Below are 26,468 nucleotides of genomic sequence, written 5' to 3' on the forward strand. Positions count from 1 at the left end.
GGCAATGTATGCTCGGCATGCACAGATCATAATACAGCAATACAGAAGTAAAAATAAAAAACAAACAAACAAAATTAAATTAAAGAAAAGAAAAGAAAAACCCAACAACAAATATTAAGTACGCTATGTATTTAATTTTCGGGTTTAAGAAAGATTAAGGTAGTACCAAAAAGTCTGACTGAACGGACAGTCCCAAAAGTGATCAGTTGTTGTTTCATCTGAGTGGAGACACCTCTCGCATCTATTTGAAAAAAAAAAAAATCTGGGAAATAACCATTTTTTCCAGTCTACACCAATATCCATATTAGTTTAAACAATTTCAGAGGTTTACAATCTATGTTTCAGAGGCATATTTACTAATTGTGCCCCTCTGGATTCATTTCTTAATACATTTATTACTAGTTTCTATACTCAAAAAAGGATCTGAATTCCATGTATATAATTCTGGTGGAGTAGTTTGGTGGATAATATCTGTGGTTGCAGATGACAGCAGAATTTTAATACCTGATGGAATATCATCAAAGACAGTAGCAAATTCTCTAGGAAGTACAGGAATGTTATATTCTGATAAGAATTCATTATAGGTAAACATATGACCCTTGACAGACAAGTAGTATGCTATGTGAGAGGAAAATTATGTTTGTATACCAGGAACCAGCATGAGAGTAAACGTTTATGAAATTTCGAGAGTTTGATTACATACGCAGGACATTAAATCCCCCTTACATACATATGTTGACATAAAGTTGAAATAAAGTTTCATTACGTCTCGGACGTAAACTGTGGAGGGGAGGTTCCTCTGACGTCACCGCGTTTATCCTGACGTTTTTGGACTTTGCCCTGGACTGCGCCGGCGGGGAAGTTAGCACAGCAGTGACACAAGCAACAGAATACCGTGGTTCATTAAGGTATGTCCTGGGAAATCATGCGTTTAGTTTGTTTTATTTATTTCCCACAAGTTATAAATTACTTTAACTTCAAGCAGACACCAACAAATTGCAGCTAACGATATATAATTTTTCTAATCCCTGCACGCACTTTAACTGAAGCCAAACTCTATTCAAAATATGTCCATTTTAAATTTCCTTTGCTTATAAACTAAATACAAAGCTGGCTGAGCACATATAACAGTTTTTAAAGTTTAACAGTTTAAAGTTTTTTAAGTTACGAATGTTGTTTTGGGCAATTCGGCATAGAAATGATGTTGTCATTTGTATTGATAGGCGATTTTGTACGTGCTTCACTGTGGTCGCTGCCATTAACGTTAATGGTAACGATACCGTTATTTCAATCGACAGTGAAACTGGGATAGTCATTTGACTCTTGTCAGTGGTCTTGTATATGGCCAGATTGAAGAGTGAAGCTAAGTGAAAGCTAACGTTAAGTTGTTGAGGTTTGACTGGTCGGAGTGAAGCAGCTCTACACCGCCCAAATGCTTCAGGGGTCAGCTAGTTTATTCACACTGTCCATTCATTTTCTAAAAGTTAGCACAATGTGACAACGTGTTAGAGGTTCAGTTAGTGTTATAGTTTCACCGTTATCTACTTAATGAACCGGTAATTGTATTTCCTAAACATCTACACTGCAAACAGCTACCTTAACAAGTAATTGAACCTGTTATTGATGGAAGATTTCAGTTACCTTCCAGTGGGAGTGATCGTTTCACCTGGTTTATCTGATGAACTAGTCCTTTATTTTGTGCGCTTGTGCAAATTCTATGTTTAAAATTAATCATAGTCTCAAAACTTCAGCCAAAGGACCAAACATCCATATGTGAATTGCTATTTTGAAAAGAATCCATAGTGCAAAGCTTCACCTTAGCCCCAGAGATAACAGACATGTACAGAATGTACTATTGTGTGACACCAGGTATGTCTCACCCTGTTAGCACATTTGTTTGTTTTCATAAAAGTGTACAAGTCTGAATCTGACACAGAATTGGACAACGGATGTTTTTTGAAGTGTATCTGTATTCTGAAAAGTCTAAAAACACACTGCATCTGTTCAGAGTTTTGGTAATCAGATACATTATGAGTTTTGGTAATGATGCTTGCTGTTCTGTTGTACAGATCAGAGATGGCCCTCACACAAGTGTCTTCCAACAAGTGTGCAGGTGGATTCCAGAAGGTTTTTGAACATGACAGGTGAGATCTAAGCTGAACCTTTTGAGTATGTGGCCTCACTTTCAGCACATAGAAAAGATTTTAACATGTACAAGTCAGTGTTTGAATATTTGGAAAAGAAGCTACAAATTCATTTGTATTTGCATTTCCTCTGTGTAGCACTGAGCTGAAGTGTAAGATGAAGTTTGCAGTCTACCTGCCTCCCAAGGCTGAGACCAACAAATGTCCCGTCATGTACTGGCTCTCTGGTGAGTCTCTGATGTCAGAGCTTCATACTCACAGGCGTCTGGTGACAAAAGCGTGACACCTCATACCTGTGCAAGAAATTATTTATTCAGTTTTTATATATATATATTAATTTATTTATAGAGCTGTCTTTTTTATATGCTGTCTTTTTTATATGCTGTCTTTTTAACGGTGCCATGCTCGTAATTTCGTGCTGCTTTGCATCACTGATGTTTTGCTGAATGACAATAAAGGATCTTGAATCTTGAATCAAATGTTACTCAGGATATAATAGTTAATTTGTTAGGAATCACATTTAGCAGTCAATTAACATTTAGTGCTCTAGTACAGGCTTCTCAAACTTTGGGGAGTTTGGTGAGGAATCAATCAAATGATCCCTCCCAACCGATACACCAAGCATATTATAAATATAACATAAAAACAGGCACAATTTAGTCAGTGTGTTTTAAGCACCAGAGACTCCAGGTCATCAGCTTGCCTGTCTGTTGATGTTGGGATCAGTTTTCACTCTGTGATTCTCTGCAGGCCTGACGTGCACGGAGCAGAACTTCATCACAAAAGCTGGCAGTCAGCTCGCTGCTGCAGAGCACGGCATCATCATCGTAGCTCCAGACACCAGCCCACGTACGAAAACAAACACACACACACACACACACACACTCTGCATCTCTCTCTCTCTCTGCTATAGTCTTCCTCTACTGCACTGGTCACTCTGTGGCGATAAAGCACAAATATACAATTTTCAGTGCCGCGATGATGTTTTTCTTCCATGTCGGTGTGGCCGTTAAGTAAATAAGGAGACATGTAATTCAGCTGTTAAGCATCTAAAAAAGTGTTGCCTTAGTAAATATTCCCATAAGAGTCCATAGCCATGCTAGCAGCTCTGTGACTGTACTTAGACACAGCTGTGCTTTGAGCTAAATGCTAACATCAGCATGCTGACATGCCCACGAGGCCTACATCAATATGCTGATGTTTGCTATGTCAACCATATTTGTTTAGCATATTAGCATGCTAAAATTTGCTTATTAGCAGTACACCTGCCGCTGATGGGAATGTCAACAAATTGTCAACAACTGTCAACAAATTGAAACCCCAACTATTTCCCATCCTGCTTCAGGTGGCTGTAGCATTGAGGGGGAGGATGAGAGCTGGGATTTTGGCACTGGGGCTGGTTTCTATGTCAATGCTACCCAGGACCCCTGGAAGACCAACTACCGCATGTATGCCTACGTCACCGAGGAGGTATGATTGATTCATGTCACCTGTGCACCTAAAAAAACTCACCTCTCTTTATTACTTTCAGCTGATTAGTAATCTCTCTCTCTCAGCTCCCCAAACTGATCAACGCTAACTTCCCCACCGACCCAGACAGGATGTCAATCAGTGGTCACTCCATGGGCGGCCACGGGGCGCTCATCTGTGCCCTGAAGAACCCTGGGAAATACAAGGTACTGCATATAACTCAGCAAGATACCACTTCATCACACTCAGTTTGTTGTATTTTGGCATGATTTTCATTTTAATGAAGTATTCTCTATTAAAAACTTTTATATGAAAGAAATAGCAGATCAAAAGTTGACACGTCTATCTTAATACAATGCTGCAGAGACCCCTGCTTCACAAGATGAGGGGCAGTCAGATGAAGTGGATATCTTCCAAACATACAGTTGTTTTAGTATCAAGTTCCCTTGTCACCCAAATGTATAGATTTTCTTTGCTGATGTAACTGACAGCAGTGACTCTATGTGTTTTTTCCATCCAGTTGAACTCTGAAGGAACTGCAGTGTAACTGATCTGCTGTGTTTCTCAGCTTCCTCCTTGTCTTGACCTCTCTAACCTCAGGGCTCACTGTTCGGCTTTTCACAAAGGAAAATGTATCAGTATTTATATTGAATAAAAAAAAGTGAAAAGGAGAGAGAAATAGTCCGAATGTTAATTAAAACCAGATTATAAAAACACCATTTGCAGCACAGACAGGAGTTTGAACATTTGTTGCATATTTGCAGACTCTCAGGGATCCATGATTCTCCTCACTTTCTTTTTTTGTACCTTTTCTTTTTATTGATGTTGACATGAGCAACATACTACTCGTAGAGGAACAGGATCTTTCGATGACATATGTCATATGTGCCTCTGAATTCTAAAAATGTGAAAATTAAAGGACAATCCAGCCATTATCATCCATTTACATTTATAAACTAGGCACAAATCAGTTCAGTTATTTGTCGTTACTGTGCCAAAAAAACCCCAACAAGATAACAGTTACTTCATATTTATTATGTAATAAAATATTGTCCCTTATAATAGCAAAGTCACTATACAAACTCAATAACATCTCCCTGGAAACAATTCTGAATGAAAGGAACAATATCTTGAACATAAAAGCTTAAAAAGATCGAGAACATAGAAAACAGTGACTATCACTCCTTCGTCTCTCTGCTGATCCTTGCTCTCACAGTAACAAGCAAAGTTGTTGTCAACTCCAGTAAAACTTTCTCTTTCCCTTAACTCAGTTTCTTTCTTTCTGCTGTGGCTTCTCTGCTCTGTGAGGAGACTATAAACTACACCATAATCATATTTCGTGCTCCACTAAGCTCACTGCCTGCTTTCTCTGTGTACTGATAGAAGAACCAACCATACAAATACTCCAGGTTCTTATCATTTAGAACCAGTTCTTCCAATTCAGAGCAGGGTTTCCAAGCATCTTGAGTTACCTCCAGGCCCAGTTGTCTCTACTCTCTTCACCTTCTATCAGTAGAAACAGATTCTGGGTCTGCTGGATGTAAACTCAGCTGCACAGCAGCTCTCTGATGATCCTGATGTGTCCTCATGTGTCTCCTGCAGGCTGTGTCTGCGTTTGCACCCATCTGTAACCCCATGCAGTGTCCTTGGGGACAGAAAGCCTTCTCAGGATACCTGGGCTCTGACAGGTCCACATGGGAGGTAAGAGCACTGCAGACTGTGGTCCTGATAATAACTGTAATCATTAAACTCCAGCCCCCGTCCTCCTCCTCAACGTAAGTGGACAAACATCTGCAGTCTGTCCTGTTCATTTCTGTGGGATCCAAATGAGAAGGCAGAGTGTATTTTTCATGCAGCAGAGGATGAGTTCATGTTCCATCTGAAGGCTTCTTTGTATGACCTAATGTGGCATTTAAAGGGTCAGTAACACGCTGAACTTAGTTTGTGGTGCTGTCAGGGACTATGTCTTTACATAGTTCCAATGAAAGCTGTCAGCAGCAAGAGATGTGTGTTACATGTTTAAAATGTCATTTTACTGCTGTGAACAGCACAAACTAAATTCCATAGTCCTCTGCTGTACTGGGGGCAGAAATAAGACAAGTTGGACAATAAAAGCAGAACTATCTGCATGGTTAGACACTGATCTTTACTGGTGGAAATTTCAGAACCAGATCACCACCAGAGTCTCATCAGTGGATCCTGTCTGCCCTCTAAATTCATAGACAAACAGTGATGGGTGGAAACATGTTAGTGGTTTTAAATTAAAAAAAGCATTTGTCCCTGCACATTGTTACCTGAACACTTTGTGAACACACAGAGTAGAAGTCAGAAGTAAATGAAATTGCACAGGTAGGAGTTTGCAGTTTGAACAGGAAATAAAATGTGTTAGAACCTTTTCATGTAAAGTTTGTAAACCAGGGAGCGGTGAGGGAACATCTGAACCTGTTTTAACACTTGTTTTAGCTGCAGCATGTGAAAGGATGACATCACTTCTTCCTGCTGGCCTCTTTCAGGCGTATGATGCCACCGTGCTGGCGGCGGCGTACTCCGGTCCTCAGCTGGACATCCTCATCGATCAGGGCCGTGATGACCAGTTCCTGTCAGCCAGCCAGCTGCTGCCCGACAACCTGATCGCCGTCTGCTCCGAGAAGAAAATCCCTGTCGTTTTCAGACTGCAGCCGGTCAGTTCCTTTACTCTACCAAAGTAAAAGCATTGATAACTCTCACGGTCTGCTAGATGCCAAATCTCTCCTCATTCTGACTGCATGACTGTTACTGCACCGTAATAATAACATGTATACATATAATCTCTGTTAATAGATGTAATGCCTTTGAAATATAGATATAGTTTGTAAGGTGTTGCAATGTTTTTTTTTTTAACTCAAAGTCAGTTCATTATTCTTCAGACTGAACACCTGAACGTGTTTCTTTACACGGCTGAAAAACAGCAAACTGGAACTCTGTAAAGTGTCATGCTATTATTTTCTCAGTGTATGTCCTTATTGAGGTTTTTAAGCATGTCTCTGTTGGACACACAGTGCCACCATGTGGCCACACAGAGTATCTTATTTTCTGTTAGTCTGCAAGTGTGTGTGTTTCCCTGTCAGTTTAGATTTCTATGAATTGAAGAGCACAGATAAACTTTCAGCTAAGGAACAAGATTATTATGAATATTACTGATCTGTACTATTAAACTTAGTGTCAGAGGTTTGAATCCAGATCCCATTTCTCACATGCCCACATATACATCACGTTAACTCTGGTTGAACTGAAGGATGGAGAACTGTGGGATGTGAGATTTTGTCCCTCATCACTTCCACTGGAATGGAGTTAGGAAGGGATCTCATCACAGCCAGTATGGACATCTGAATATTTTATGAAAAAAATGAAAGCTGAAGTGTCTTTGGATGAAGTTGGAAAACTTGTTTATGGTTACTTATGAGTTTGAATGAAAGGTTAATCAGTTATCAAAATTGCTGATTAATTTTCTGTACAATCTCTCAGACAAAATATTCATTTGTAGATAATTTTGTAACACATATCTCCAGATATGTTCAGACTTTGACATCAATCTGTTGCTTTCTGACCTTAACATTGTGTTTTTTCCTGCAGGGCTACGACCACAGCTACTTCTTCATCTACTCCTTCATGAACGACCACATCAAGCACCACGCCAAGTACCTCAATGCCTGAACACATCTCTGTCCTGTTCACTGCCATCTATCATAAACTTAACAGTTTTTATTTTGGTCCAACCTCCCTGCACAATTGAGTATTATATTACAGAATATCCTGTAATAAAGCACTGACATTTCAGCCCAGTTAGAAGTCTTTGTGCCTTCAGTCTAAACAGCACTTACTGATGGGGGAAGAGTCACCGTTCAGTGGACAGTGTTTTTCAGACATCCAAGGGAATGTTTCTGTGACCTGATGATGATCATGTATTTTGCTAAGCTAGCCTCCTGTTGGTGCAGAGACCTGTCAGTGATCAGTCACAGCTGTATTTTTCTGAATAAAATCCTCAGTTATTCATTTTGGTGTTTTGTTTTCATTGCAGCTGTGGAATAGTTCTTTCACTTATTCACTTTCCTACAGAGAGTTAGATGAGAAGATTGACATCACTTAGTTTCAGTGGTGGAATGTAATGAAGTACATTTCCTCAATATTAACTTAAGTACAATTGTGAGGTATTTGTACTTTTAAGTATTTCCATGTGATGCTACTTTATACTTCCACTCCACTACATTTCAGAGGGAAATATAAATAATCTTTTATTTTCTTTTAAAAAAGAAAAGTACTGTTAATCTACCCAAAGAATGTAAAATTGGCTCCACACCAATAAACTACAGCATTAAAATGCTCTCGTGTTTGTTAGTGATAGAACAAACAATATAGTATGCTATAATAATATAACAGTCTGCATAACAAGTACTTTTACCTCTGATACATTTTGCTGATAATACTTCTGTACTTTTACTTTAGTAACATTTTAAACTCAGGACTTGTAATTGAGTGTTTTTAGACAACAGTATTTCTACTTTTACTTATACTTACACTTAAAATGAAGCTTAATCCAGGAAGTGGCTAGCTTAGCTTGGACTGGAAACAGCTAGCCTGTTACTGTCCTACAGTAACAATCCACCAACCAATGTCTCTAAAACTCACTAATTAACATGTTATTTGTTTAATCTGTACAAAAATCAGAGTGTGAAAATGCAATGTTGAGGTTTTAAGGGGGTATATGCATTGAACAGTGATTAGCTGCAGGTTTCCTTTTTAAGCATCTTTTTCTCTCCATGTTGGCTCGTCCACATTAAACTGCCATTAATCTCCACAGTGGAGAAATCTTTAAATACCAGCTCAGAGTTGTAGTGTGCATGAGTAACACTGAGCCTTTGAAAAACAATGAGCAGCTTTCTGACTTTAGCTTCCTGATGCAGTTCAAATGTGTTTATAGATAATCTATCACATGATCACTCCATGTCAGCCTGTCACTGAAGTCCACTCCCAGGTATTCATAGGTATCCAGTGTTCAACTACACTAACATTTACCAACACATGATTGATCCTGGCTTTGTTTTCTCTCTGCAACTGGAGGTCATTTCTGTCACAGTTCTTTCTAATAGTAACTAACATCATTATTAAGGCCTATTAGGACTGTATCATCAGCAAATTAAGCAAAACTTTATTACACATTCACAAACCATGTTAGAAGTTAGAAGAAACCATGATGGTCCAGCCAGTTGGACAAACAGACATTCAACTGCAAAATAAGTTTTAAGAAACAATTCAGGCAGCAGGTGTGAAGATAATGTTCTTTGGTGTTCTTGCTTTCTTTCCAGTTCCCCTAACTTGATAAGTAAAGTAGATTTTCCATGTGAAATGGGATTTTGGTAGTTCTGCTGTGACCTTTAGTCAAAGTATTCTGTATCCATCTTGTGTTTGCTTCATGTCACTACATTACCCTGAGGTAGAAGCTCTACTTGATGCGTTTTCCTGAGTTTGCGGTTTCTCCTTTGGCTTTTATGCTGACAAGCTCTCATGGTGAGGACGATACATTTTCTATCTATCCCACTGTTATCACAGCAAACATACAGTAAGAAGGTGCTGAGTGAACATGTTAAGAAAGTTCAATTTAACTCCGTTCCGATGGTTAACATTTGATAAACTGATACCATGAAGATTGAAAACATTACAAAATATCAATTTCATGAATTATACAGTGTGTATATTTCTTTCTGACAATGTTCTCTTTGTTAAATAACCCCTGGAGCTTTGTGCCACTTCACCTAAAATATGTTTTATCCCTGTCAAGTCAACATTTCTCGTTCTGGTAACAAGCTTTATTCCTTTATATGTTCAGGCCATTCAGAGATTTTTTCATGTTGTCAAGCTATAATGCATTACATGACTGTTTACTTGATCTGGGATCCCATGACACAATCACAGAGCTGTGAAGAGTTGGGCTTTAAAGGAAATAAGTAACCAACACTATCTCCCTTACTCTTCACTATGAAATGTTCAGTCACTTAATTGCTCTTTAAAGGAAAAAACAATTTCAACTATCTGACATCCAAAGCTTTTTCATTACTCTACATTCAAATTCAAATGCTACGAGTGTTGTTTTGCAGCAGGACATTTGCCAAACTGATGGTTGAAGAGAAAGTGTAATCACTCATCTCAAACTATGATGGAAAGGTTGATGATATTGGGTTCCACATTCATGAAAATAATCATGTACAGATCTGTGCACAAAGTAATTTCACTCTTTTGATGCAGTTTCTTTTGACAGATGAGGTCTTTACTGATAAAGTGATGAGAAATACAGTACAGTATATACAGTATTCACAGCAGTTAAGGCGACATTAAAGGGACATTTCATGCATGTAAATCTGAGTTGCTGTACAACAAATTACACAAAGGTTCACAAAGAGTTACAAAAGGGTATGTTACACTGAAATTTCAACAAACCTGAAAAGAAGTCACATAAAAATAAATTTCCTCCCAGTCAGAAAAGTACAAAAATGTGAGTACAGGCTGTTTGTGGACAATATATATATACAAAAGAAGAGACGTTTAAAAAAACAACACTGCTTCACGTTCAGCAGGCAATTCTTTCATCACACATTTACACAATTTACATCTGCATCACATTTGTCAAAGTTAGACTCTCTGTTCAGTATGCTCTTAGTTCAGATTAAAAGGTGATTTCAGATTCTCTCAGTTGCCAAAACAAAGATATAAATAGAGAAGGTTAAAGTGCAGATTCTGTCAGGGAAGCAGACGGTGTGTTTTTATTGCTTTTCCCAAGAACACAGTGACAATGTGATGTTTACAGAACTGTGGATATGATCTATGATTATATGAAGAGATGGAGATACATGTTATATATGTTATCAACATCATCGATTATTTATCTAACATCTGTAAATCCTCTGTTTCCATCTCCTGCATCTCTGCAACATGATGGCTGACATAAAAATCCTGATATCCCTGCTCAATGTTGACTGTTTTCAGCAGGTGTTTTAGATTCAATTCAAATGATTTCATGTTGAGAAATGTAATCAGGAAATATCAGAAGTGTTAGGAGACATTTGTGGCTCTGCTTATCTTCTCTTTTACAGATTTGAGCCAAAAAAGAGAAATAATACTGCTATCAGAGAATAATAGCACATATACAGTACACTGTTTCGTTGGACATGTGTGTTATTACTTCACCGAGCTGCCCATAGGGTTGAAATACATGAACATTTATTAAAGGGGCACATTTACAAATCTATGATTTTGATCTGGGGCTCTACTGGAATATCTCTGCATGATTAAGAGTTCAAAAAACTCCTTATTTAACTCATACTGGCCATTTACACAGCCCCTCAGTTCAGTCTGTCTGAAACAGGCTGTTTTAGCTCCTGTCTCTTTAAGGCCCCCCCCCCTCCAGATGAGCCACTCTGTTCTGATTGGCCAGTTCTCAGAAGCTGCCCCTTAGGAGGCCACGTCAACAAACCATTAAACAAACAGTAGCGGGATTTCACTTCTTTTTTCACTCTTCACTTGAAATGTCAACTTCTCAAAAACATCCGTCCATGTTCGAGCCGATATCCCTTAGCAACAACCTTAGCAACAAAGGCTACTGAAACATGGTTTATGGGCATGCGCTACGATCTAACGTCAGCTCATCTGTAAGGTAGAAAAAAACCATCGCAAACAAAGTGTTCACAGCAGGTTGAAGCCCTGACTTTTGACTCGCAGGAAGCATTTCTGTGTACGTTAACCTCAAGTTTTGGAACATTTTTAATATAGATATCTGACATCATAACTGGATATAAATAACAGAAAACCACAAAAAGCACATGTCCCCTTTAAATCCTATGATATTGTGGATTATGATTCTGAAGAACAGGTGCTTAGAGTCTGCTGATGTGAGTGTTTTAGGGTGAAATATAAAGGTACACAAAGACGTAGACACAAACAGAACTCATCACTCATCATCAAACAGGAAATCCTTATGATAAATAATATGTACATTTAAATGTGATCCTTTATCACAAGAGAGAGCATGTTTGTTTTGGCAACTGACAAATCTATCCAGTGGAAGCATTTTATCTTTTTTAATTTTTTTTTTTTTTACTGCTGAATCTTTAAGTAGCTTAAGCTTTGGATACCAAGCTGCATAATATGTACAGAAAAAAGAAAAAAGCTCTCAGTCATACATGCCTGCTGGTCTTCTTATGGCATCTAGGAGAAACATGACACAATCCCAGACCTGCAGAGATTTGGGTTTTAAAGGGGCATGAAGTAAATCTGTAGCTAAACTACTGACTGTGCTCCTGTGGTGTCTGTACAGACTGTTCAAGGCTGCCTGCTACCCCTCCTCTTCATCACAATGACTACTAAGCCATGAAAAAGTCACAGAAGTGAACAGATAAACAGATAAATATTATAAAGAATTATGATATTTTTACAATTCCTTAGTTTTAATCGTCCCGTTTCTTTTCTCCCTGCTGTTCTGTAAATCCTGGAAAAATCTGGTGAACTAGGATATGATGATACAGAAGAAGTTTTCTTTCTTGTTTTTTTTTTTAAAAATATGTTAACAGACCTGCTCAGATCAGTCAGGAGGTATTACAGCTTGCTACATTTTCTTCTCTTTATTCGCTACATAAAATCCTGCCCTGGCCTGTCTGAACTTCCAGCTGCTACGTTTCTTTCAGCCACAGCAAAAGCTTTGCATCTCTGTTCTTTAATAATCAAACCAACAAGGTTTCTGGCCCAAGGTCTGAAGATACAATGAAAAAAACATTGATTAAACATCTTCAGGAACTTTGTAAACTCAGTAATGTTTTGAAAGGAAACACTAGTTATATGGAAGAAGATAATGTCAGTGCTGCTGAGAGCTGCGATTTGTTCTACTTGTCAGCAGAGGTTGACAAAGGTCAACAATTACTTAATGCCCCTTTAAAGTCGCGGTTTGTGCCAAGTCTGCATTGCCACGTAATTCAAAAGGCCAACTGGCAACTCCCTTGTTCTCTCTCTCTCTCACACACTCTCTCTCTCTCACACACACACACACACACACACACACACACACACACACACACACACACACACACACACACACACACACACACACAGAAATACTGTTGACGTAGCAGGCTATGGAATGAAGCATCAACAGTGTGGTAAACCCAAACCTACCCTGAGTCGTAGAATCTCTAATCTCACACAGCAACAACTCCGGCCTCAGTCTCACACATTTGGACAAATTTTCGACACAAACAGTTAGAAAAGGACTAACGCTCGTGTGCTCGCTTGTTTAATACAGTTTGCAGGATAATAGCAACAAAACTGATGTGATAAAAGTGTAATCTGTGTCTGTGTAACGACATATCCTGGCATACTTTTCTCCACTAAGTAGCGAGCAAGTAATCGTCTCTGGGTAGAAAAACAATGTGTTTTACGGGTGTTTATGAGTTTTTTTTTAAAACTCTGCGGCTGTGACTTCTAACCAATCAGGAACAGCCTTTGACCCAGGTGATTTCAGGTTTTCTGAAGACCACACTGCCTGTTTGACCCAGAGGTGTGGCTGCATGAGATCTCATCCTCACTGACCCTGCACCTGTCTCATCTTGAAAACTAAAAAATCAAAACACATAACTGATCATTTATCAAGTGTCAGGCAGTACGGGTGCTGAGAAAGGATCAAAGTGAAAACAGGCTCTGCAGGTGATCGGGGGTTTGAGCTTGAAACATTCGGGGCAGTGCTCTGATGTTCACAGTCATGAGAAGCTGATGAACTTTCTGTCGCACAGACCCTCGGCTACATGGAGTGTATAATTCAGCCTTAGTGACTGTATGTTGCTTTTGTGTCTTTTTTTCATCAGCACCACATGTGTTTTGGCACATTAACAAGCTGCATCTCATAAAAAAATACCAAATCCAAAGTGAACATTAACTGCTGAAGTAGTTTTACTGACAGATGCCTAAAAATGCCTTCAGGCACATTTTCCCCCTCCGTGAACAACGTTTACCAGAAAGTGTGAAGGAATGCAGGGTGTGGAAAAAAAACAAAAAAACAAAAACAGAGTGAATATCATTACCTGGAGAGAGGCTTGATAAACACAGATTAGTGTTCCCACAGTGGCAGGTTAACAGACTCACACCTGGTTCAGGGACATGCTCCACACAAAGTCATTTCAAACTTTTAGAAAACACACACAATTATACCTAAAATATATTAGAGAAAAATACTTTTGGGATATTTCATTTTGAATGTGTACAACAACCCAAACTCGTATCTCAGCTTCTCTTTATATTATAAATATCTTTATATTTAAATACAAATGGTGGTTAAAAGTTGTTTCCCTCTATGTTAAGACTAGAACATTTTGGTTTTATTCTCTTCAGGGAACTGAGAGCAAAACGTGCAAGAATGGAAGCAAAACACTCACACAGTCAAGTTACACTTCACCGGAAACCAAGAAAGAAATCTATAATCTGAAGATAGATAACTGATGGTTTGTAAAATGAGTTAAGAGTTTTAAGTGTGCATAGACTGCATGATATAAAGAGGTGAAGTAATGGGTGACATACTTCAGACTGAATACTAAAAAGGCTCCACTGCCTGCTAATTGAAATTTAAATCTTGCATCTTTCAAATGTCCCTGCATGAGTATTAGGGCCAAATATCTGAGATTTCTAAAATAAAGTTGTAATATTTTAGTTAAAAAAAATTGTCATGTTATGAGAGTAGCCATAATTTCATGACCATGTCATGACCAGAATATCGTCATAATTTTATGACAAAATAAGTCACAATATTACAAAAATAAAATCATAATCTAATGATGGAAAAAAACTGAAATATTTTGAGAAGAAATTATTTTAAAGAATAAAGCCATGATTACAATATTACTATTTTCATTTTTGTCTTTCTCAGAATACAACTAATTTTCTCTTAATATCTCTTCTCTTGTCATATTATTACATTTTTCTCAAAATTTTAACTTAATTCTCATAACATAATAACTTTTTCCCCTAAAATATTTTGACTTTATTCTTGAAATCAAAGATTCCCCCCCCCCCCCACACACACACAGTGGTCGTGGTACCAACCAGTGTAAGAATTTTTAAAATAAAATTTTAAAAAACCCCAAAACAATAATTAGAATAATAAAAAATACTAATTGTGGAGGTGTATTTATGCCCTTCAGTTAAAAGTGTGTGTTTGTCTTTACCTGAAGAAATGGGGGGGGTTATTTTCACTCATGTCCCCCAGAAACTGATAGAAAACAACATTTATGGCAAGAATTCACCTGCAACCAGTCAAATTTTTGGCTCTTCCACCAGTCTTTCTGCTTGGTATTATACTAAATTCTTAATCCATGCTGACGTTCCCATTTATGAATTAGTAAATAAATCCACTTCTGACAGGTTTAGTTCCCTTAACACAATTTTGCATCCAAAATATCATAAAAACACTCTGTTGCTAGAAAGGATGCAGAATGACCACAGAGGTGTGTTGTAGCATTATGTGAAATCAAGTCAGCGTGCTGATCCAGGTGTGTGTTTGTTGTACGTGTCAGTCAGAGGAAGCTCCGCTCGTATCCGTCCTCCACTGCTCACGTCAGGAGGAGGCCTCGTCCACCAGGGCCTGGACCGTGACACACACCTTCACCAGGCCTTTCTCCTCCAGGATGTGGTGAGGAAGACACAGTCTATCCTGGGAGACCAGAGTCAGAGGAAAGGAAGGATGGAGGAGAAGAGAACAAGAAAGAAAGAGAGGAAAGAAAAAGAGATGTAGAGGCAGAAACAAAGACAGAAGGGCAGCACAGGATTTAGACAACAGTGTTTATGAATGTGAGGTGTGTTTCTGCAAGTGTTCCTACATGTACAATGACTGAATACCTTGGGCTAGAGGTCTTCACAGGTCCATAAGTTTGTACTTGACCCAAAAAGGTCCTGTGACTTTCTTACTGAAACCCAACAACATGGGACTGTATGGAAGATCATTCTTGACCTTGGGAGCAGTATGTGTGACAACATTATCTCAACACAAAGGTCCACTTGCTAGCTTTTTTGGAGCTTTTAAACTATATTGCAGTCTTCACAAGTATTTGAACCTCTTGCTCTTGCTTGTGGAAAGTCAGTAACGTGCAGTAAGAAGTGGTCGTACATGAAGTCAAGAGTCAGTGGACGGCCGGGGAAAGGTCAAGAAGGACATCCACAACAACACCAGAGAGGGGATGTGCCTCAAGTTTCATACCATTAAGTGAACATTTGAGTTGAGATCATTTTGTCACACGTTACAGGACCTGAATGGTGATTCAGATGTTCCGCATCCAGTTACTTCAAAGATTGTGAGCCCTGGACACGGTCGGGAAAACCTCTGATTAAAGGAGTTGTTTTTTGGGAAATATGCTCGTTCCCTTTCTTGCCTAGAGTTAGGTGAGAATCAGTCATCCAAGAGACAATTAGCTTAGCTTAGCATAAAGACAGGAAACAGCTAGCCTGGCTTTGTCCAAAGGTTAAAACCAAAGTGTTAAAACAAATACTGCTTTAAGACCTAATAACTCAACTTTAGAGAATGACACTGTAGAACAGACAGCATCCCTAAACTGCATTTATTGACTCAGTCTAACACTGTCAAATATCATACACAAGTCATAAAAATAATACCCTCACACACAGGAAATCCACCCACATCAGCACTAAGTTAAAAATCTGTGCAGAGAAAGTGGAAACAACATCAACTGAAATTTAATGCAGGAATAAATTCACAGAATATGAATAAATAGTGATTAATTTGAATTATGACATCCATGGTAACAGACATTAACATGTTATGTACTCTGTTACTCAGCTTACACTGCTTTTCAAAAAGTCAGTGTTCTATCTGTTTCCATAACATCAAAAGATGAAGGCTAGGTACCAGTGAAGACATCTATATTCATTCATTTTCTGTGAGTCCATCCAATAGCCAATCAGCTGCTTACACGGTCAGGCAAAATTATGATTTATAAAGTTGCAGTGCGAACAGCAAATATCCACATTCTTCAGTTTCCGAATCTAATCCTCTATGTATCAAACTCTCTAAAATAAACAGCTTAATAAGACTAATATTTAACTTCATAAACTCATCTAGTGTCTATAGCCCTTCAAATATTCTCCAAAAACAGTCACATTGCATATCAGGATACGGTAGAGTTGGTTGATGTAAATGAAATCATTTCATTTAGTGCTGGAGCAGGAGAAATAAATAAATAAACAATAAGGTTTTTAAATCAGTTTTGGGCAAATTAAGACACAATATTACACTTAAGTGATGTAAATGATCAATAACCCTTGAAATATAGCTTCCATTCACTCCTCACAACTTAATAATCTCACACTGGGAAAGAACAAATACAGTTTGTGCAGCTCTGTAACACTGAGCCACTGAAAATCTCCATTCAAGAATCATGTGCTTATGCAGTTCAATTATCATGAAATATGAACAACTATGAACATACAACTTCAGGTCACTAACTGTAGTCACTCTCACAAAGAAACTACACATTTTAAATGTGCAGGGAATCATCTGATATTCAGAAGTAAACAGGAGTATTTATGTGGGAGCAGGTGTACAGTAACACTGAGGCCCTCCATTCATCCTACTCTGAAAAAACAGCAGTTCCATCTGGCAGCCATTTTGGAGGTCTTCAGTACTTCTGGTTGTAATCATTAAAATTCGATGTGGCATTTTCAAAATAATTTGGCAGATGTTTAATTTCTGTCTGACCAGGATCTATTTGATCTGATCTATTTGACTGCTTTTGTTTACAGTGTTAGCTTGTCATTGTGTCATTCAGCAATGCCAGTAAGCACTGATTTCAGTTTTTGCGAGTCAAAAGATGTCCAAGTTAAAACTGGGTAAATTTGGTTAGAGGAAGGTTTTTTTTTTTGATATCTTGTGGGTTACATATAAACAACAGCATTTCAGTGACTTTATCTGTAGTAGATATGTAGTTAAATTCTTTCCTGGGAGTAAAATTGGAATGTAGTTGGAACCTAGACATCTAAAACAAAAGAGCCTCCAGACATGTGTAGGGAAACAAACCCAGGAACAGAAGAAAAGTTTAATTCTTTAATTATTAATTAATTCTTTGACAGTGTGTCAAAGAAAGACAGGACAGGACTAAAAACTTGTGCCTTCCTCCACCAGCCACAGGAGGAAAATGGACAGTTTTGGGCTAACATGCTCTCAGTGACAATGCTAACATGTTGATGTTTAGCAAGTATGATGTTAACCATGTTCTCCGTCTTAGGTTAGTGAGTTAGCATGCTAATATTTGCTAATTAGCACTACACACAACGTACTTCTGAGGATGGGAATGTAATTGGTTTAGCAGGTATTTGGTCATAATTTTAGATTTGACCAGATGATGGCAATAGATGAAAAGTCAGGTGATCAAAGTTATTACAATTTATCCTCTGGTGATTATGAATGTCTGTAGTCAATTTTTGTGAAGACGTCATGGTGGCGCTAGACAAAAAGTAAGGGAATCAGGGAATCACTAAATTCAGTTGGATTCATCCTCTGGGCACCATGAATGTCTGTACTTTTATAGCTTGCTAGTTAGCTAGCTAATAGTGTGATGTTAACTAAGATGACTCTTCCCAAGTGAACTGAAAGGTTTGGAGGCAGAGATGAGGGCTGCACACAAAGACAGTTTACTGTGGCCATGTTTACATGCACACCAATAATCTAATCAAGGCAACAACACAAGTGAACGAGGCTACATAACCATCATACTCAAGTTATATTGACAGGATTATTCTCATAACCACAGTAAGCACAGTACTGTTTTAGACTCACTGCTGAGCATTTGAGCTTGTAAACATATAATTACAACTCTGACTAGTAGTTTTAATTTTTACAAAACATGGAATGATGCTTAAGATAGTCTACTGGTAACCTTACAAAACTTGCATCATTTATGAACTGCACACAGTCTTGACAGTGCTGACCTTGGAGGGAATGTAGACTCGAGAGTCCAAAATGGAAGATGATATTATACAGTATTAGCTGTTTCGCACAATCCAACTCAGCTCTGCTGGAGTAAACTGCTTCACAAATGAGGCATAGTCAGCAGTCAGAGTAGGACAGGTTTCAGCTGATACCTTATGCTAAAGATGCTTGGAATTTTCTTTTGAGTGAATTTATTAAAGTTGTTGATTAACATGCCCCTTGGAAAACAATGAAAGTTAAAGGTAGACATTTACCATTGATTAGTTCAGATTAATAAGTCTTTTTAAACTTAGAGATAAGGTCTGGTCAAAATATAGAATAACTAGGGATCCAGCTAACTGGGAAGCATACAAATACATAAGAAATTTCTGTAAGACAGAAACCAGGAATGCTAAGTCCAACTATTATAGAAATAGTCTTTCTCAAGATTATCTTATCCCTGAAAAGTTCTGGAACAGGATGAAAAGTATCCTTAGCACCAGTAAATGCTAAAGTAAGTTTTCCATGACCCCGCTATTATCTTGAAAGTTTTCAATCATAATTTTTCCTGTTTATAGTTTGCACTCTTTTGTTTCACCTTATTTAAATCATCATATTAGCAACTCAACTACCAGAGGCTCATTTTCTTTTAGAGGTATTTTACCTACTGAAATTATGCAAGTTATTTCTGCCCATGTTGGCTGTGCTCTTGGACCTGATGGCTTCAAGGCAAAGTTTATAAAACTAGCTTCTCAAGTGCTTATTTTCCCACTTGCTGACCTATTTAATCTCTCCCTATCTGCTTGTGAACTTCCATCTATTTGGAAATATGCTAAAGTTACTCCACTTCATAAAGGAGATCCACTAGATCTTAATAATTGAAGACTAATTTCTATTATTTGCACCACAGCTAAAATATTTGTGAATTTAATTTTTAATCAATTATCACAGTACATTAATGATCTCAATATTTCATCCTCATTTCAGTATGGTTTTTGTGTTACTTATTCTACTACTAGTGCCCTTGTAAAATTTACCAATGATGTATTTTCATCTTTAGAATATTTCTGAATAGGGTGTACCACAAGATCTATTTTAGGACCTTTATTTTTCTCTATTTTTATTAATTATCTTCCAAAAAATTGTTCTAATTGTGTTGTTCAGTTATTTGCAGATGACACTGTTGTATATACATCTGATTCTGATATAACTAAAATTCAAAGCTCTCTGCAATCAGAATTTTCTTTTGTTCTAAAATGGGTTTTAAATAACAATCTCATACTGAACAAGCAGAGGTCTTGCAGCATGTTATTTGGTACTAGTTATAATCTTAATCATACACCTGTTGGTGAGTTGGCTATTAATTTTACTGATGGGTGTCCGCTTATTAAAGATGATCAATTTAAATACTTGGGACTTTGGATTGATTCTTAATTTTCTTCATATTTATTTTATCAGAAAGAAAATAAATACTAGTCTCATATCAGTCAATTAAATTGCAAGTTTTACTTGCCAAGTAAGAAAATGAATTGTCCAAAAGCTTTTATTTCCCATTATTGATTATGGTGATATTATATAACAGAACACCTCTGACATACATCTTCAGCCTTTAATGTAATCATGTAGTCTACAATAATATTTGTAGATTTGTCCTGAGGTGTCCTTACCACATGCATCGTTTTGTACGATGCACTTCACTGTACCACTTCACTCTAGGAGACATTTTTATTGGTTGCTCTTTGTTTTCAAATGCATTTACTTTAACTATCCTTCAATTTGGATCATCATATTCACTTAGACACACTCAACAACCTTTTTTTATTGTGCCTAGAATCTGTGAAGAAATTGGAAGACGAGTTTTTAAGTTTAAAGCACCATCAGACTGGAATTTTTTCCTAACTCAACAAGATCGATTAGTTCTTTCCATGACTTCAAGACCTCTTTGTTTCCTTTAAATCTACTTGTTCTTGTTTTTGATTATTTTTAACCTCATTTTAGTTTATAAGTAGACTCAGTACTTTGACATAATGTTATTCGATCTATTCATTTATTTTATTTCTCATTCATTCTTTGGATAGATGACCCATGTAACAGATGTAGCGAGTGGAGTTTGGGATGGTGTGAGAGCCCTTATGTGTAAGTGTATGTGTTTGTCCGTTTTACTATGTTGATTTGTCTATGTTGTGTCGTTGTATTGTTTAATTTATTACCATTATTATTACTAATGTATTTTGTTGTTTTCAAATGTTGTAACTTTTATGTTTTGTTCCTGAGGACTCCTTCGAAAACGAGATGGTGCATCTCAGTGGGTTTATCCTCTAATTACATTTTGAAATAAAATAAATAAATAATAGTCAGTGTGCAAAACTTTTCATCCAGTTAGCAACAAATTAGCTTGCTTTATAAGTGGCAGTCAGCATTTAAGATGGTGGATTACTGTGGCTGAGTAGTGCTAGCATGTTCCTGGAAAACTAGCATGTTACTGGTTAGCTTAGCAGCTACAGTTCACAAACTTTACTGTATTTTTCTGTAATATATTGAAGCTATTTTTAAATTTTACTGTAACATTTGTACAAATGTATTGTATTTATCTATGGTTTTGTTTTATGAATTCATGGGTTGTTTTATGGTATTCAAATGTTATGTTATCTGTGTTGGTTGATTCTGATGAGAGCAGTGTAATTTCAATTTTTTAAAATGAAAGATTAAATTGGACCTTAAACCTTGAAGTTTTAATAAAATGTACAGGGAGCATCATTATCCATTAATGCAAGCTTTGTAAATGTAGCGAAGAATGGTTGTATAAACTTAATAAAAAGTGCCTACAGTCATTTGTCCCCTAGACCTCCATGATGGTACCAAATAGCTGCTGGGAGAGTTGTGCCACAGTATACTGGAGCCAACCAAGACAAATACACCAGGCTGTTCTACCCTAAGTACTGTACAGTATGCACAGTATTCATCTAAAAGTACATCAATAATCTGAACGCCACTACTGAATTTGTTTTGTAAGGGAGTAGATGTCAATACTGGCTGGTTTTTACAACATGGTGTTAATGTCTTTAAAGGACTGATCATCATTGCAATGATTTTTCTTTTTCATGGATGAAGTTTTCATTGATCCAACAAGCAAAGGAAACAAGAATTTTATTCTAAACATTTTAAGCCCATGACCTCTCAGTCCTGCACCGATCAGATATCCCTGCTGTACACTATTGAAGACATCAGTGACTTCAAGTAACCTTCTGCTCCACATGTCCTGCTTCTCTTACGAGTTTCAGTGTCAATTTATTGCAAAGACAAAAACACTTCAGTGAGCTGATTTTTCCAAAACACGGAACAAGAAGAGAAAATTAAACAAGGAGTACAAGGCAAGGAGAGAGGCGTCGGCTCATGCTGATGCTGCATTTGTATCACATGGGACGGACAGATGATCTTCTGATCTGGTTCAAAGATAATCTAACTATTCATTCCAAATGGGACAAATAAAATGTCAGGAAAGTAGTTTTTGAATGATTTTCACTTTAGCTTGTTGTTAGCTTGGCTTTGTGTAAAATACAAACTTTAAAGAGTAAGTACACCCATAAATTCTGCCCCTCCCTTTCAGCATGTTAAAAAAAGACAAGAGTAGTGGGGGGGGGGGGGGGGGGGGACACTGCGTAGTGTGATGACGTGACTGACAATAACCACTCGGTGTAAGGGTAGTGATGTGCGTGCTGCTCAAAATCTGATCCCTCTCATTGTGACATTTGAAAGACTAAGCTGATTCATGACCTCGCAGTTACTGGCCATGCCTTCATCGATCTGCTTTTATGCTGAGCTTTATACTGATCATTTTTTCACTGATGATGCCTCTTAGTACAGTCGTCCTTGCATTATTTTATTCACTTGGTGGTGCAATATGAAACAATATGAGTCGAGTAATAAATAGACGTTTACTACTAAAAAACGTTTGGGTGTAGTTACTCTATAATCGATCACTATGTTCAAATACTGTATGTTGATGTAAAAGCTGACGAGCTCACAGAAATGTTGACATTTTCAGCTCCAAATAAAGTTTTATTTTGAGAGTGATTTTTCCCATGTGACATAAATGCAACAATGCAAAAATACAGAGAGGAGCCTGTGCATAAAGAGGGAGGGGCAGTCATGTGACTGACAGCAGGCTGTTGTCATGGTTACGTCAGCTCGCTCCAACTATAGGCCACGAACAGCAGAACTAGGCAGAGGATGTGAACCAGGCTTGAGCCAATAAGGTCCCAGATTTGCCAGGCTGGAGGCGGGGTTTGAGTGGTAACAGAAACCAATAAGGGAGTCTCTGACACCCCAGAGGAGGCGGGGTTTGGAGCCGAGATAGCCTCTTCCTGTTTCCTGTCCGGAGAGGTTGTATCCAAGCCAACCAGCGCCCGAACTGTGGCACGAAGTGGCTGCAGGCGGCACTGGGTGATGTCATAGGGGGAACAGAGGGAAGACTGGTGCCCCCATTAGGAAGAGAGGAAAACAAATGAAGGGGGAAGGAGGGACAAACCCAAACAAGGGGAGGAAGAATAAAGGGAAAGAAGGTGGGAACAGGAGGGAAGAAGTGAAACAAAGAAGGAAAAAAGGAGCGAGAGGAAAGAACAGAGCCACAGAATGAGAGGGAGCCGTAAACAAGGAAAGTAAGGAGGAAGTAGGGAATGATGGATGAAGGAGATGAGAGAAGGATAAAGGAGCAAAAGAGGCAATGAAGATGGAATAAAGATGGGAGGAGGAAACAAGGGGATGAGTAGAAAAAGGAGGGAAGAAAGTTGGAGGTAAAGAAGTGCAGGAGTTAATTGAAGCAAGAGAGAGAAGATGACATATTTACAACCCAAAAAACGGGAGAGGAGGATGAAAGAAAAGAAGAGGAAGGGAGAAGAGAAGGGGTGAAAGACAATAAAGAACCAAAAACCAGGAGGAGGAAGAAGAGAGATGAGGGGCATTAAGAGGTGAAGAGGAAATGATAGAGACAATAGAGAATGAGGAAGTTGAGGAAGAAAAGTGTGAAAAAGAGAGAGCAGAAGACACAAGTGACAGAACAAAGGTTTGAGAGGAAAAGAAGAGGAGTAGAAGAGGATAATGTGATGAAGAGGATGGGGACGGTGAAGAAGTGAACAAACCATTGCAGAAAAAACAAAGTTTCAAAAGGCAGTTTGAAATAATCCAGAGGAAGACAGAAATATGAAAAGTGAAAAACAAAACATATGGAATTGGAAGTATCAAAAAGGAGTTGGAGAGCAGAAGAGGAAGAGGAGGAGGAAGAGAGGAGAAGAGGAAGAGGAGAAGGACATGGTGCGATCCAGCCGGAAAGTAAAAAGAGAAAGAAAAGGCAGGAGATTAACCAATGGGCACAGAGGTCCAGGGTCACAGAAAAGAGTGTGAGCTGGTGAGGTGAGGCGGGGCAAGGCGGACAGGGGTTACCATGGCAACAAGCAGGCACTTACTGAGAGGATGGAGAAAAAGTTTTGACACCTTTGTCAGGTGACCTCTCCTCTCCCCCAGTAAGCAGACCATAATGAGGAGTGAAGTGGCTGATGGGAGAGCCAGTGCAGTCAAGCCAACACACGTTAGCTTGCAGAAGCTATTAGCACGTTAGCTTGCAGAAGCGTTGTTGGTGATGCATTCAGGCTGCAGGAGAGACTGGAAGAAGCCAGCAAGCAGCAGCAGCAGCAGCAGCAGCAGTGATGGAGGTCAAAGGTCAACCAGTCAGTTCAGAGAAACAGCTCAGAACCAGAAGGAATAAATATCTTCAACTCTTTATTTTCTCACAGAGAAAAAACACACATAGTCCTAGGTTTTGTATAAGTGAGAAAAGGAAAAAAAGTACACATTAACCCTTTAATGGTCTTTGATGTCTGGTGGAGCATTTTAAGTTATTGTTTCATGTTGAAAAATTACTTACTTCAACTACTTTGAGCCATTTCTAACACTTAGTTGAAGTGTGTGCAGAATATTGAAATACAAAGTTTTTGATAAACTGTTGTCAGTATGATAACTCCAATGTTAATACTTTGTATAGTTGCTGAAATTATTACATCAATTTGAATTAATTAGGTAGACCCACGGTGATACCATTGAGAGTTAAGCAATAATTGGGGGCACTGCAACCTCTGTTAAACGGCTGTGTCCAATTTAAAGTCAATAGAAAATACTTCATTCTGCTCTTTGAATACAAGTCAGACCAAACAGTTGAGGTGCATACCATATAATCCCAGGACTCATGGTTCGACTCCAGGCGCAGAACCTATGTGGCAATCAATCTCTCTCTCTCTCTCTCTCTCTCTCTCTCTCTGTTTCCTGTCTCCCTCCACTGACTGTTAAATAAAGGCCAAATGCCAAAAAATAATCTTTATAAAAAAAATGTCCATGTTTATGATCTATGTAAAAGTGTTTTATTTATTGGGGTTTAGATATTGATCCTATTTGTAAAAAGAGATGTCATTTTTATTTCACTTTAATGGAGTCAAATCTATGCAGATTGTTGAAAGGGCACTTTTACTGTAAATGGACATATTCCTGTATGGTAGAAGCTCAAACTTGAAAAACTTTTTCTTATGTTACTGCCCAAAGGTACGAACAAATAAATCATTTATCTAGTACTTTTTACTGGTTGGGACCATTAAAGTGTTAAAACAAAAATATAAAATAACATAAACAAATATAATAAAATGATCATATTTAAAGTGGGAGGTACCAAACAATCCAGAATGATGAGAGTCCCCAAATTTTTCTATTTCAATTTCAAAACATTCACCTTTTTATATTAAATTTCCGTCATCCACTTTCCTGGTTTAATAAAGATTTGTCATTGCAACTGTAAATATATAAGCTATAATACAGCTGTTCACTCAGGACTAGTGTATACAATAATATGAGTGCATCAACAACCAGACTGCCATAAAGATCTGAGGTCAAGGAGAATTTTCAAATTATGTGGAGTGATGATAAATATTAACAATTAAGGCCCTACAGTCCCCTCTTTACCATTGAAAGTGCCTTTCTCTCTTTAACTAGTATCCTATTGGCTGTGAATGCCATACTGTCATACTGTTTCACCAGGATGATGCTGTATTTAGTGTGCAGCACACTTTATTACATTATGTTGATTTTAGCTTTCTTTCTCCTGCTGCTGAATTTCCCAGAATCCACCTGTCAGAGCACCTGAACACTGGACAGATGCTAGTCCTGGACTGAGACACCATGTTCTCCTTTTACACGTCCAGGCTGCACACTAAGATATTTACAATACTTTAAAGTATTATGCACAAGATTTGGACACATTTGACACAGTACAGGGTTCAAATCTAAACTTTTATATATGCATTCTCTCTCTCTCTCTCTCTCACACACACACACATACATACACACACACATTAACCCCGGAGCAACTCAGTCAGCTCGGACTGAAGCTGCTGATCTGATCGACTCCTGTCATGATGGAGGAAGCTGGGAGCCACAGGCAGCGATGACAGCGGTGATGAATCAGCGTTAAATGTCGACATTAAAACCCCCCCGTTTAAAAGCAATGAGAACAAAAAGGAGGCAGGTCAGAAAATGAACCAGTCCTGGGAAAAGGCTGAGTGGTTCTCAAGCTTCACTTAAGAGATAGTGACAGATGTATGTTACATTGTTCTCAACAACTTCCCAGGCAGTTAGTAGTATCAAAGGATCATTCGATGTTGCTCTGATTAGGAATCTTGATTTCAGGGGGGATCACACCAGAAAAACTGCTGCTGTTAAAAACATGGAACCATCATCCTTCCTCCCAGATCTGGTTTACAGTTTAGTGTCGTCATCAGTGTCCTGCAAAAATCTTAATTTGAGTTTTCACATCCCTTACCAACATAAAT

General features: G+C 38.1%; 2 protein-coding genes across 7 annotated transcripts in view; one reads left to right on the top strand and one right to left on the bottom strand.

Moving 5' to 3' along the window:
• The first annotated feature begins 801 nt into the window (after positions 1-801).
• On the top strand, positions 802-7,646 carry esd (esterase D/formylglutathione hydrolase). Its single transcript, XM_044366592.1, has 9 exons — positions 802-908; positions 2,070-2,144; positions 2,283-2,371; positions 2,895-2,993; positions 3,490-3,614; positions 3,701-3,820; positions 5,217-5,315; positions 6,128-6,295; positions 7,227-7,646. Exons 2-9 carry the CDS (start codon positions 2,077-2,079, stop codon positions 7,305-7,307), a joined length of 849 nt encoding a protein of 282 aa, XP_044222527.1. The 5' UTR covers positions 802-908; positions 2,070-2,076; the 3' UTR covers positions 7,308-7,646.
• A 2,247-nt stretch (positions 7,647-9,893) lies between these two features.
• The window catches only part of lrch1 (leucine-rich repeats and calponin homology (CH) domain containing 1), a 99,158-nt gene continuing 82,583 nt past the window's right edge, over positions 9,894-26,468 (bottom strand). For 3 of the 6 annotated variants that reach the window (XM_044364983.1, XM_044364984.1, XM_044364986.1), the window contains one exon: positions 16,216-23,072. In XM_044364983.1, the coding sequence (XP_044220918.1) occupies positions 22,779-23,072 (294 nt within the window). In that variant the 3' untranslated portion in view covers positions 16,216-22,778. Of the gene's footprint in view, positions 15,334-16,215; positions 23,073-24,362; positions 26,422-26,468 lie in introns of those variants that run through there. The other 3 variants (XM_044364985.1, XM_044364989.1, XM_044364987.1) reach the window with 2 other exon arrangements.

The sequence above is a fragment of the Thunnus albacares genome, chromosome 11 (genome assembly GCF_914725855.1).
Source record: "Thunnus albacares chromosome 11, fThuAlb1.1, whole genome shotgun sequence".
In the NCBI taxonomy this organism is placed as follows: domain Eukaryota; kingdom Metazoa; phylum Chordata; class Actinopteri; order Scombriformes; family Scombridae; genus Thunnus; species Thunnus albacares.

Coding starts and splice junctions, on each gene's coding strand:
- esd (XM_044366592.1), top strand. CDS start 2,077: ATGGCCCTCACACAAGTGTCTTCCAACAAGTGTGCAGGTGGATTCCAG. Junction 2,145..2,282: donor AAGGTTTTTGAACATGACAG/GTGAGATCTAAG, acceptor TCCTCTGTGTAG/CACTGAGCTGAAGTGTAAGA. Junction 3,821..5,216: donor AGAACCCTGGGAAATACAAG/GTACTGCATATA, acceptor TGTCTCCTGCAG/GCTGTGTCTGCGTTTGCACC.